Consider the following 13,578-nt stretch of genomic DNA (forward strand, 5'->3'; position numbering starts at 1 on the left):
AATTAGCATATAAGAATTATTTCTGAAGGATCATGTGAGGCTATCATGTCTAATTTAAAATAGTTTATTACTAAGTCATTGTCTGTATTCTCTGCACAGTGCCAGAAAGAGGCCCATCCCTTACCATCGTCCCAGCCCCTCTGTCAGCAGCAGATCCTCCAGCCTCCTGTCCTGGCGCCTGTTTTCTCTCGGACGCAGTCGTTCACGCAGTCGCAGTCGCAGTCACACTTCTTCTTCATACAGGAGCTACAGTCGCAGCTCATCGTGGAACTCTGTATATAGCAGACGCAGTCGCAGTCGGAGCAGAAGCTATGACTCAATTGTGAGCTACAGCAGATCCCGCCGCTAATTTACGGATGAACCAGATGCAGGAATGCTGAGCTACAGCACGAGCCTAGGACCGCATCTTATTGTAACTGGAAATGAAATGGAGCAGCACTGAGAACATGCTGTGCTTGGATGTGGAACACCAGGCAGTGACAGGATCATCTGTTCAGTGTCAGATAAGACTGAAGCTTTCCATATTGTTGTGTACTAAACTGTGTGCTTTCATCTATCAAAGGAAAAGAAAAACTTGTCTATCAATCACAAAGCCTGCTGTTATAGGAAGGACCTGAATGGAGGTTTCACTATGTGCACTGCAATATGTGAGTTTCTGCTATACCTGGTTTTGCTCATAGGTGTAAGGATATTGTTGTTCATTTATCAAAAACAGCCGTAGTAGATAAAAGGAAGTGTCTTCATGTGCAGGGTCAATCACGAGACGCTCATAACCTTGACTGTAAAAGCCGATGTTTAAATCTATTGTATTTTTGTAGTGTTTTCTTTTTTTATAGATGTCAAAAGCGCTTGAGGAGAAAGATTTATTGCTTCCATAACAGCTTTTACTGAGAGCAGCCGCTTCTGTGTTGCACACACCTTCACTTTGAAAAATGTGCCATCCGAATTAGCCCCACCGGCAAACGCACACCCCATCAGCCCAAATGCCAGCTTTATTTATCTTCTGTTGAACTGGAAAACAATTCAAATGTCATTGGCTGTGATGGAGATGATGATGATGATGGTGGACAATCAAAATGCAGCCGATGTGCTCCACTGGTAGGAACCGTTTTGCAGGGTCCAGATGTCCATACTGTGTTAAAAAAACTTGTTAAACTACACATTAATCTTGCAGACCTCAAGAGACAGAATGAAGATTTTTTTTTATCCATCAAATTCAAGGCTACTTCTGAGTGAACAAAGAAAGGTAAAAAATTGTCTGCTCTACTGACTCTTAAATTAAAGCACTGGTATACATTATTATTATTATTATTATCTAATTTTTCACATAAGTCGTATTAAATTGTATAACATTTTAAATTATTTATTATTTTAATGCCTAATCATTTCTATTTGTATCTGTGATTTATTTCTGTTAGGTATATGCAAATAGTGCGGTATAAATATTTATTACTCAGATCACTTGAATTATTTATAATATAAAACCTTTGATATTCATATAGAAAACTTTGTTGTTTACAGTATATCATCCATTTTTGACCGTTTTGACATTTTCTATTCGTTTTCCACAAAATCCCACAGTTTAAACATTCAGTCCTGCATTAATTAAATCACAAACTTTACATACTGTAAATGACGATGATATTTATAAATACAAATGTTTTATAAAGCATATTTATTGGTTGCACATCAGTGCAACAACAGAGAAACTATTACAGACTGGGAGAAATGAAGATGGCTGTTATAAGAAATCCATCAGAGTGGCTAGATCAAGGATTTTTTGAAAGGATCAAAGATATATATTTGGTGTGTGTGATCCAGCTTGATGAAACAGCGTATAAAAATCATCACCTTCATCACAACAGATAATGGCAGTTTCTTTGTTTCTGTGTCATAAAGTCTATTGGAGTGCTTGTTAAACGAAGGCATGGTGATCTCTATGCACTGTACATTATTAGCTGTCTGACTGTTGTGGATTCTGACACTTGTACAGAGAATTTGTTGTAGATGAAGGGGAAAAAACTTGAAGTGTATCAAATGTTTTATCTTCTTGAATTCATCTTGTTCTCTCGTCTCAAATCGTAAATGAGTTTAGTAAATGATTATGTAAATCTGTTGTGTAAATATGCAAACGTTTAGTGCGGCAATATTAGGCATGGGCTTTATTTATTGAGATGGAGTAGTGGTACTGACTGTTTACAAGGTTGGCTTTCTAATTTACATTATTTGCATTCTTTCAAAAAAAAAAAAAAAAAAAAAACCTGAAATGTTGCCATGAATTAAACCATTTTTTACCGAATCAAAGTCAAAACATGCTACAGAGGTTGCCATTGGCTTCTGTAACTGCAAAACACTATTGCAACATCCTGTAATACCAATAATTATTTTTGCACAAAATGTGCAGCTCAGTGCAGGGCATCAGGCTTGAAGATTATGCTAAGGACATTCCTCATATTACCCTATTCTACTATGTATATACAATGCTGTCTATGTGTACAAGAGTATCAATGTCTCCCTTAATGGCTAGTTCTCTGTGGTCTGGATCTGTAATGATATTCAAAGAGTTCTAAATAAATTATTCATCTAATTAATTCACCCAATATTTTGTTTCTTTAAAATTGCACTCTCTTTATTCACATTAAAATGATATCCTTGCATTCGTGATTTGCATAGTAAAAAAAGGGAGGGTGGGGTAAGATGGGTCTTGTCACACTTTCATTGGCTGAATCCGAAATTTCCCCCTATGCCCTCAAATAGGGCATTATTTGAAGGGACAGTGAGTTGTAGTGGTATCCGAAACCATAGTGGGCGTTATCGAGTGCACTCGTTCTATCCCACATTAACGAGTGTACAGCCGATGTACGCTCGACGGTTGTCTGAATTCGCTCACTCGTTTTCATTTACTCCTTCAAGTGAACTGTATTAGTGGTCTAACATAGATTAAGGGTTTAGGGGGCGATTTTGGATTCCGCCCTGGTGTTTGGTTTTCATTTTCAAGGACAAGGACTGTTTCCTTTGTCCTTAGTTTCCCGCCATCATTAGTTTCCATGGTTATTCATTAATTAGTTCACCTGTTTGCATTCAGATCATTATCATGCCTGGGTATCTGCTTTTGTTTATTTTGATTAAAGTATTTGTACTTGCATCGTCTCCTTATCTTCCTCTTTGGACGCTACGCGTTAAAGGACATCAGACCCAAAGAATGAGAAGAAAGATGAAAATCGCTGCCATCAATGTGGCACTGTGAAACTGGCCGGGACTACGTTGAGGAGTTCTTTTTATTTTCCAAGGTGGCTGATGTTAAAAGGATTATGTGGAGGAGCTCACTGACATCTGCCAACCGGCGACGTGCAATGACCTCACACTCATGCAAGGTTTTTGGTATGGGCTGGACGAGGAAATTCGCTTCCTCATTCCCAGTGGGGATCGGTGTTGGATTCAAGCAGAGTACATCAACTTTGCTCTCTGGGTGGACGGATGGTTCTTTGCGTTGGGAAACGCTGAAGAGGAGAACAGCGCAAACGTCCATCATCACGTCGCCAATTCCAGAGCCCAGCCAGCCATCACACACTCACACGGACATTCAGCCAGAGCCCACCGCATACAGAGCTCAAGCCTGCCACGGTGAGAGAGCCAGAACCTGAAAAAATTACAGTGCCAACACTCGCCCTGAAGCCTGAGCCCCATAAAGAGTCTGACCAGGCGTGTGAGCCGGCACCACTGTGTATCGCTGTGGAATGCCTGGTGGAGTATGAGGGTATGGAGAAGGACAATCCCAGCGTGGAGGGTAAGCTGAAGTTGGACTATGTGGAGTGTAGTTATTTGGAAAGTTTAGCGGAGGAAGTCTCCTTTTATCTCCCATTACTGCTGATCCCACCCAGCTCAGAATTTCCTGTGTCTTCATCATCAATGATCTTGCCTAGTTCAGAGTCCCCTGTGTATTCGTCGTTGTTGTTTCTGCCCAATTCTGAATCACTGTTACCCACAGAGCACCTGCCCAGCCTCCCTCTCCCACCACCACTTCACAATCCAGCCAGCGTTTCAGCCCTGACATCTCCTATTACCTCACTCAAGTGTGGATCTGCCTCGGGTCTTCTGGTCGCCAGCACAGTCTAGGCTTAGCTTCTGAGCTTCTGAGCTATTCACTCCGCCTCTGCCAGTCGACTCACCAGCTCCACCTTGGCTCCTCCCTCCCTCAGCTTCACCCAGAATCATCGTCCTTCTGCCCCTGACCCTGGTCAGTCGCCACTGACTTCTGTGTCGTCAGCTACGCTTAGTCCCTCCACCCCTACGGCTTCACCGGGCTCCTCCTTCCCTCGTGCTCCTCCTCTTTCCTCAGTCTGCTCGTCATCAGCGCAGTCCTCGAGGTCTTTGGCTCCACCTCCATCGCTATTTGCGGTGGCCTCGCCATGGTCTCCTAAACCATCAGAGTCATTCACCCACTTCAGCTCTCCATCTACACCCTGGTCTACTCTGCCAAGGCTCCATCTCCATCCATCATCACCATGGTTCCTTTACCCAAGCCTCCATCAACTCCACTTTGGGCTGTCACCGCCATTGACTCCTCCCTGGATTCTGCCACCATCCACTCCTCTCTAGCTCCTCTCTGACCTCCTGCCGATTTCCAGCCCTTCACCAGCTCTGCGTCCTCCTCCACAACCCCCTGCCCCGTTGAACCATTACTGCGCGTTTTCTAACACTTTCATTGTTTGGTTTTCATTTTCAAGGACTTTTAGTTCCCACCTGTTTCCTTTGTCCTTTGTTTCCCACTATCATTGGTATCCATGGTTATTCATTAATTAGTTCACCTGTTTGCAATCAGATCATTATCATGTGTGTATTTATACCCTTCAGTTCCTTTTGTTCCGTTGTCTGGTGTTGACTGAGTTTTAGTGCTCTGTTACATTGCTTTTTGGATATTTGCGTTTGTTTATTTTGATTAAAGTATTACCTTATTTGTATTTCATCGTCTCCTCATCTTCCTCTTTGGACTCCACGTGTTACAAGTCAGAGGGTAAGCTAAGCCACATAGAGAGGTGTGCTTGATTTTTATTTGACCAAAATAAACAGGAAGTGAGCATTATTTAATATTTTTGTGACTGAGAAGAGCACATAATGAAAGAGCAAAGTATTTATTTTTTAACATGGACCACTTTTACATGACATATATTATGTAAAATATTATGAAATAATATTTTAGACTCCTGGCTGTGACTGGCTCCACCAGACAGCGACTGTAATCTAGTATTAATATTATAAAATAATATTAATACTATTTCTATGAAAAACATGAAGTGGTCGAAATGTTTTTGTTTAACAGTATACAGTAAAATTTCAAAAACTTTTATAATTAAAAATATATAAAATTAAGTATTTACTATATTCTATATTATAACTTATAATTGCTAAAAGAAAATCTGTATGAAAGGTCAAATAAATGTTGATATTTTGTTTCTTATAATACAATTCAATATCTTAAGGCATGGCCAATACATTTCAACAGATCATAGAAGACATCCTAAAATATAACTGAGTGCATGGTTTTTCTCGCTCATCTTACATGACGTATGCAAGGAGGACTCGATTCAAGAAGTAAAAGGAGATAGGCCTACCGCATGCCTATGTCGTATTTCGTCATATTTCGTGTTTAGAACGTTATTAGTGTTGTTCTTATGAGTGTGTGACTCCTCTCCGGCCTTGAGGAGTGAGTAGTTTTCTATTATGAAGTGAATGAGTCATCTGGGGGAGGGTGAGATTGGACCAGTCGCTGTCCGGTGGAGCCAGTCACAGCCAGGGGTCTAAACTTGGATAGGGAGGGTCTTCAGTCAGCTGTCGTGTGCCACCGAGCACTTTCTGGACTTTATAGACCGGCAAATCACATATAAACCAGTGAAAGAGCACTTACATCGTCAGTAAACTTCAAGAACTCATACATGAGCACAGTGGTAGGTTTAAACTTAGGTGCGTAATCACGCGCCTCGAGTGTTTGCGCTTTTGTTGCAAAAAAAAAAAAAAAAGGATTTTGTTTTGCGCTCTTTTTAATAATTGATCCTATTCGGAAATCTGACACCAACGCGACGTTCTGAACAGGAAAAGTTGTCTAAACTCACTTTTTCCAAGTTTCACAACATGGCAGAAGGGGATTACTACACTATGGGCAACCGACAGAGGATTCCAAGGGATCCGTTCCGGGAACAGTCACTCGCATCTCGCTTTATGGAAGATGACTTTGGACTGCCACCCTTTCCCGACGAGTTATCGATGGAATGGCCCGGCTGGGCGAGACCTCGGCTGAGCGGCCGCCTCGACGCGCCGTGGTCGGGCTCGTTGCGCACGGGCTTCCCGCGGACGAGCATGGGCTCGCCGCAGGGCTTCAGCTCCATGTATAGCGAGAGCCCCCGCCGATCCAGCGCGCCACCGACCAACCCAGACGAGCCGTGGAAAGTGTGCGTGAACGTGCACAGCTTCAAACCTGAGGAGCTTAATGTCAAAACTAAAGAAGGTTTTATAGAGGTGTCAGGTGAGAAAACACTTCTAATCATTGAGAAGGATGGGTTATTATGAGAACACAAAGTTAATTACCTGAATGAATCATGGAATAACGTTGAATGGAAAGTAATTTACATTTGTGCATTTACCAGACGCTCGTATCCCAAATAGAGGAGCATTAAGCAGTTCGTCATATGTATTTCAATTTCTATGAAACATATGCAACTTTTTTTAAAACAAATAACCTAGCCATTTTTTGTAGTTTTTAGTCATTATTCCTACATTTAATAAAGCCCTTTCTTACAAAATAATAAATAACACATATTTCTGCAGTATTTATGTATTTTGTTATTTCATATAGCACACAAATCATTTAATATGAATGTATTTATTTCTCAAAATTGACTTGAATTTTTAGCATGTTTTAATGTCCTATTTTTATATTTTATAATATCTTATTCCATAAATCCCCCCGCTGCAGTTTGAGAATGGAAGGCCTTTGGTTTGAGTATGACTTGCACATTATCAGCCAATCTCTTGTATTTAGCCACCTGCTGAGATCCCTTGAGGGGATCCCTTGATCCCTTGCATTAAACACATTCAATTAGTCCCATACTTTTCTCTTTAATCACTAAAGTTATTTTGTAAAAAACTGAAATTGTGTATCTATAATGCGGAAAAGTCGAAGGCCAGTTGCTGCCTGCTCCAGAAATACATTTTGTTGACTGTGACGGCAGGACAGAAGTTCAGAGTTCAGGAGAGAGCAAAGGCCTGGTGTGCAGGGATTAATATAAACACTGTGCTGGTATTCCAGCTGGGTCACTCAGTCAAAGTGGGAGGAGGGTGGGGACAGCGAGACTTAACGTCACATAACCTCATTCTAAAAGTGTCACACAGCGATATCAATGTGAACTACCCTACGCACTGTTTTACTAAAGGCCTTTTCACTGAACTCACCAAATTCAGCAAACCATTTAAGTTCAACGTTGCCCTGAAGTAAAGCATTGTCAAACAAATGCCACAGCCATGTCTGAATGTCTTTGTTAAATAGGGAAAGGCCACTGCACAGTATATCAGTAAGTAAATGTATACATATATGGGATAGATTTTGCTCTCAAAATGTTCTTGCGTCCCAGTATATTTAAATGGTTGAGTTGTTGATTAGAAATGTTGAAAGTCCTATGAGCATATTGATCAATCAAATGTGTTAGTGCTCAAAGTGTTTTCTAAATAGCCGGTTATTGTAGATATGTAGACCGTGCCGAGACACAATATGGCATGACTGGCATTTAGTGACCAACAGCTGCAGAGAATGAGGCCAAGAGGCTTTTAAACAGGCTTTCTTGGTTTGAAATGCTACAAAATCATATATGGTGTTGCCTTTGCAATGTAAAATGTAAAAAAAATATATATATTTATATCCCATGTCTAGAAAATCTGATACTAATAAACCTATTTGGGTCTAAGCTTATGTCAGTGTGGCAAATGTGACTCTTCTGTGAGCAACCAGTGCGGGGATTCACTTCAAGAAACCTGTTGGTGTTGTGTTATATGGCTGTATCGATCTCTGCGTTAACAACTGCCTTTGTCTTTTCACCAGGGAAACACGAGGAAAAGCAAGACGAGGGCGGAATTGTTACCAAAAACTTCACGAAGAAAATTCAGTAAGTATGATGATTGCATCAAAAGTTTCCGGGGGCTTCTGATTTGGAACCTTCTAGAATGATGAAGCAACTTCCAGAGGAATGTCACTCTGAGTTATTAAAGCAACACAAAGCATTCCTACTCCTCCACCCGCCCCAACCGCTCTGCTTTCTTCTTGCTCTTCAGAGAGTCAAATTGGATGGTAGAGGCAGAGGAAAAGAATCAAAGTTAGAGATAAAATAGACAACATATCATGTGGCTCCGATGTCTGCAGTAATTAAGATACATTCGATTTTTTCCCTGCATGCTGTTTCACTGACAGAGACACACAGAAATAGACCAAGAAAGAAAGAGAGTTTAATTATTGAGTTTAACAAATCCAGGACTTTTTACACTATTGTTCAAATGTTTGGGGTCAGTAAAATCCAAGAAAGAACTTTTATTCAGCAAGGGAAAAAATGTAACTAAAAAAAACAGTAAAGACTTATATTAATAAATATTAGAAAAGATGAACTAAAATAAAACCTTGAATCACAGATTCCACATAAATATTAAGCTATGATAATAATAATAAATGTTTCTTAAGCACCATATCAGCATACAGTATAATGATTTCTGAAGGATCATGTGACACTGAAGAGTAATGGATGCTGAAAAATCAGCTTAGCCATCACATGAATAAATTACATAAAAAATATATTCATACATTTTTTTTTAAATGATAATATTCACAAAAATACTGCATTTCTTACTGTTTTACTGTAGTTTTCTTTTTGTTTTTACAGTATTTTTGATCAAATAAATGCAGCTTTGAGGCTCCTTTCAAAAATATTAAGAAATCTTACTAAACCCTAAACTTTTGAACGATAGGTATGATTAATAATGAAAGCTTCCTGTTACTGTTTTAACTAGCTAAGTCTTTCTTCTACAGTACATCCAATGTAAACTGCTTAACTAATTTGACGTTGACAGGCCATGTTGTTTGTGTGAAATTCCAACAGTTGAACATTAGCATTCGGCTAAACTAAGCTAACACACACTTATAGAAGATACAAGCCACGCATTAATTACATTGAGCTTTTTTATTAATAGCTTTCAGCTATTGAATGAAATCTCAATCTCTGCCATTTGCTCCTCAGTAGCAGAGCTGTGATGTCTGAGTCACAGCGCAGGACGGCTATAACATTGCTGTGTTAATTGAGTAGTGTCAGGCTACTGCAGTCGGCTACATGCTAAGGTTTATATAAACTCAGCAGACGCTTGGCAACAAGTGTGAAACCTTCCAGCCTTATTTGGCCATGATGACTGACAAAACTCAGGGACTCTCTCTCTCTCTCTCTCTCTCTCTCTCTCTCTCACACTCTCTCTCTCTCTTTCTCTCTCTCTCTCTCTCTCTCTCTCTCTCTCTCTCTCTCTCTCTCTCTCTCTCTCTCTCTCTCTCTCTTTCTCACACTCTTTCTCAACATTCATAAAAATAAAACCGTACAGAAAACCTTAGTGAGCTAACTAACTAGGTAGTATTTTAAAGTATAGGTGTCAATAACATTACGTTCTTCTAGCCAAATTCCTTGTGGAGGAAGCATTTCCAGGCTTTGGGTTCAGTAAGATTTATTTGTTTGTTTTTATTTTTTTGAAAGAAATTATTACTTTTATTCAGCAAGGATGTATTTAATCGATACAAAACAATACAAACGATTATTTCTATTTAAAATACATGCTGTTCTTTTTAACTTTCTGTTCTCAGTAACCTGAGAAAATATGTATCACAGTTTCCACAAAAATATCGTTTTTAGTATTGATATTTTTGATCATATAAATTCAGCCTTGGTGAGGATAAAAATTAAACAATATATATTGCTGACCCCTAACTTTTGAACAGTAGTTTACTATATAGTTGTGTCTATATGACGAATTTTGGTTAAACTGTACTTTCTTACATTTTTAAGTAGCCTACATTTAAAATTAAGAAATTAAGGCCTTAAATACACAGTAATCAAGGTAAAACAGAACAGGTGTAGAGCTATTAATAACCAAGAACACGTTTACACGTGGCCGGTTATTTTCATAAACGGACATTTCACCCCTCTCCGTTTTCAGAAAAGTCTTCGTTTACACGAACCCCTGTATATTCCGTCAAGAGCATGCCAAACCTATAGGTGGCAGTGTAACGAGAAGCTCAAGCCCACGTTAGCCAATCAGAATCCCGAAAATATAGGTCGCACTTTTGACGCAGTGCAAGCTCTGTCGCATACTGTGACGTTGACTGCCTAAAACTCTGTTTTTCTCAGTTTACATGCAAACGTGAAAACGGAGTTTTCCAAAATCTCCACTCTGGCCGGAGTTTTTAGAAAGAATCGTTTTCAGAGGAGAATTCTCCGTTTGCGTGTAAACGAAGGGCACAATCGAAGGGAAATGTCTCCGTTTTTCAAAATAACCATGTACGTGTAAACGGGGCCTCAGGCAAAGCAGAACAGGGAACAGAATAAAAACACAATGAAGCTAAACGGACATAGAACTACACGTTCCAATATTGCTGATTGTGAGAATTCATATTGTTTAGTACAATTATTGTATCTAGCATTATCCAAACACAGAATTCGTCTCTCGGATCTCTAAAGCGGACCTAAAAGTTCCCCCACCCTTTAGACCTTTGTTGTAGAAGACCAGCAGGAAGTAGCTTTGTATGATATCACCACCATCCATTGTTTAAAACAAGTTCCACCCTTTCTCTGTAGAGCAGATATGAATTTATGTTAATCCAGCCTTAAAGGCATCACATTCAAACAGTGAGAACTCCTCGCATTAAAACAGCTGCAGTCAGTCTGCCTGCTGGATGATTAGACTAGTGTGTAGATGGAAATTTCTGGTGATAAACTTTGCATCAGGAGGCGATTTGTAATAATTGGCAACAGATTCTATTTCTGAGCCAGCACCTGGAGCAGGGCTCCCTCGCTCACACTCTCTCTCTCACTCTCTCTCTCTCTCTCTCTCTCATTGCAAGTGATGGCAGGCAGAACATTAAAATGAAAACCACAAAATGCATTGAGAATTATCTTCTAGCCACAAGCTGCCACATAGAAAATGAAGTTTGTTGAAAATTAAACCAAAATGAGAATATACGGAGTATAGGGCATAGTGTTAGCAATTTCCATGATGATTCCCATTCTGGGTTAATATTAACCTAAAGACTTGAGTTAGACCTCAGTTAATCTAGGTTATGTTCAGGCAATTCTGTGTGTACATGTAGATGTTAATATTAAACTGACCATTGTCAAGTTCTTATTGTAACATTTGGTTTTAAGCTTTGTTTCAGTGCAGCTGCAAGGTACAATCAAAAAGCACTTTTTAAGGTGCAAATTTATCTTTATTAACATCTATGGTTCCATAAAGAAACATTTATGGAACCCTTCCATTGCAAAAAAGGTTATTAAGTGGAATCAAAGGTTCTTTAGATTATTAAAATGTCCATCACTCTAAGAAAAAATGGTTCACTGAAAGATTTTTTTGGGGATCCAGACATTCTATGTCACCAAAAATCCAGTTTTAAAACCTTTATTTCTACTGGTGGAAAATGGACATCATTCTGAACTATCTCTTATTTCACAGAATCCCATCCGATGTGGACCCAGTCACTGTGTTCGCCTCTCTGTCCCCGGAAGGTGTTCTCATCATTGAAGCCCGACAGACCCCTCCATACTACCTCTACAGCAACGAAATGCCCGCAGAACCCATGGAAGAACCTGAGGCCAGACCGCAGGAACCCAGCATGGCTTCAGCTCCAGTCTTTGATGTCAGGGAGTGAACTGGTGTTCGCATGCCTATGGTATTTGTTCCAAGCCAGTGTTAAAATCTAGATTCATCAGTTTCAAAAAAATTACTTAAATCAAAAGTCATTAATCTGCTAGTGAATAGTTTAAAAATTAAATGTTACTCTACATAGTACATGGTTGGATCAAATACCAGAAGCTTTCAAGTTACTATATCAATGAAGTGATAGAGCTACCGGTCAAGTGAGAAGGAAAAGGTGTGAAATGGGATGAGACCAGGCCCAATTTCTGTGTGGTTGGAAATACGAGTGCATGGTCAGCATTGTAATGGCACATCTCATTGTATATACTTAACCTGCATTCCTCTCAGTCCTAAAGGGGGCGATATAGTTCCCTTCAAATGTCAACAATTTAATTGGATTGTTCTCCCAAAAATCATCTCTTATTCTCCTACTGCATGTTGTCCCAAACCTGTATGGCTTTCTTTCTTCTGTGGAAAACAAAAGAAGATATTTGAAGAAAAAAAAATCAACCAATAGGATCCAATGCTGTTTTAAACCCCTTTGACTTTCATTGTAAAAAATTCTTTAGAGCATTCTTTAAAATATCTTCTTGTGTGTTCCCCAGAAGAAAGTCATAAAGGTTTGAAATGACACTAGGGTGAGTAAATAATCTCTTAATTTTCATTTGACCTATCCTTTTATTTAATTTGCTTGGTAAGTTACGATTCTCTTTAAACTGTTGCTCCGCCATGCCGATCTCATCAAGTAAGATGACACTGAGAATGCGATGTGTGCTTGAGTTGAGTTATAAATTCCATTCAGACACATTTCGGATGTGAAATCAAGCTTTGATGTTACATTTTTTTTTTTCAAATATATGTTATGGACTTATTGTCCCTCATTTAAACCTAATCTTGTTTTGTCCCTGAGTTTGAATGAAGGCCCTGTTTGAATAATCTGAATTTTTGTCACATTGGACTATTTATATGAAGGTCTTCTCTGAGAACTGGGCCTGAATGCTGGAGCTCTTTCTCAAGTGCTGTTTATTGTGTCTTCTTTCTTTCTTATTTGTGGGTGTTCATTTTTCTTTTTGTGTAGGGATGTATGCTATGCGTTTTTATAATAAATGATTTTACGAAAACAAGCCTTTTATTACTCCTCTCTGCAAATCTCAATCAAGTTAATAATTGGGCTGCATTACAGATCGAGCTGATATTATTTCTCAGCTTTACACCTGTTTGTGTATCCCACTTGTATAACCTTCGGATGTTTTCGAGTAATAAATCGAGCATCATGCTCTCCTTCGGTTGTCTCCGTCTCACAATCCTCTGTCCTCGATCACATCTGGGTGTTCGGATGGCAGACTGGCTGTGTGCTTATGGGAACGACTCCATGGGAGTTGTCTCTGCACGGTGGTGGTAATTGGATGACAGATTAGTGTGGAGATTATTCCGAACGCTTTGGCTCACTTTCAATCTCCTCCACGAGGATGTGGGGAGAAAATATTGAAGAAAACGGCCCTCCACTGCTGATTAACTGATGTGTCTGCCCTTTGGATTTTTCTCTTTAAATCGATCCGAACTCTCTCGTTGTCTAATTTTCAGAGTTCGAGGTTAATGAATCACGAATATTGCCATGCTCAAGAGGAGCTGGCATCATAACCACCCGAGTTAGAT

The 13,578-nt window shown here is 39.5% G+C and overlaps 2 protein-coding genes across 2 annotated transcripts in view; both read left to right on the forward strand.

The window, feature by feature from the left end:
* Positions 1-2,239, forward strand: part of srrm4 (serine/arginine repetitive matrix 4) — a 54,250-nt gene extending 52,011 nt beyond the window's left edge. The window contains exon 13 of the mRNA XM_079605984.1: positions 100-2,239. Within this exon, the coding sequence (XP_079462110.1) occupies positions 100-349 (250 nt within the window). The 3' untranslated portion in view covers positions 350-2,239. The remainder of the gene's footprint in view (positions 1-99) is intronic.
* Positions 2,240-5,747: 3,508 nt separating this feature from the next.
* Positions 5,748-12,771, forward strand: hspb8 (heat shock protein b8). Its single transcript, XM_079605985.1, has 3 exons — positions 5,748-6,520; positions 8,090-8,153; positions 11,740-12,771. Exons 1-3 carry the CDS (start codon positions 6,130-6,132, stop codon positions 11,933-11,935), a joined length of 651 nt encoding a protein of 216 aa, XP_079462111.1. The 5' UTR covers positions 5,748-6,129; the 3' UTR covers positions 11,936-12,771.
* Positions 12,772-13,578: the final 807 nt, after the last annotated feature.

This window comes from Phoxinus phoxinus (genome assembly GCF_949152265.1).
Source record: "Phoxinus phoxinus genome assembly, chromosome: 3".
NCBI classification, from domain to species: Eukaryota; Metazoa; Chordata; class Actinopteri; order Cypriniformes; family Leuciscidae; genus Phoxinus; species Phoxinus phoxinus.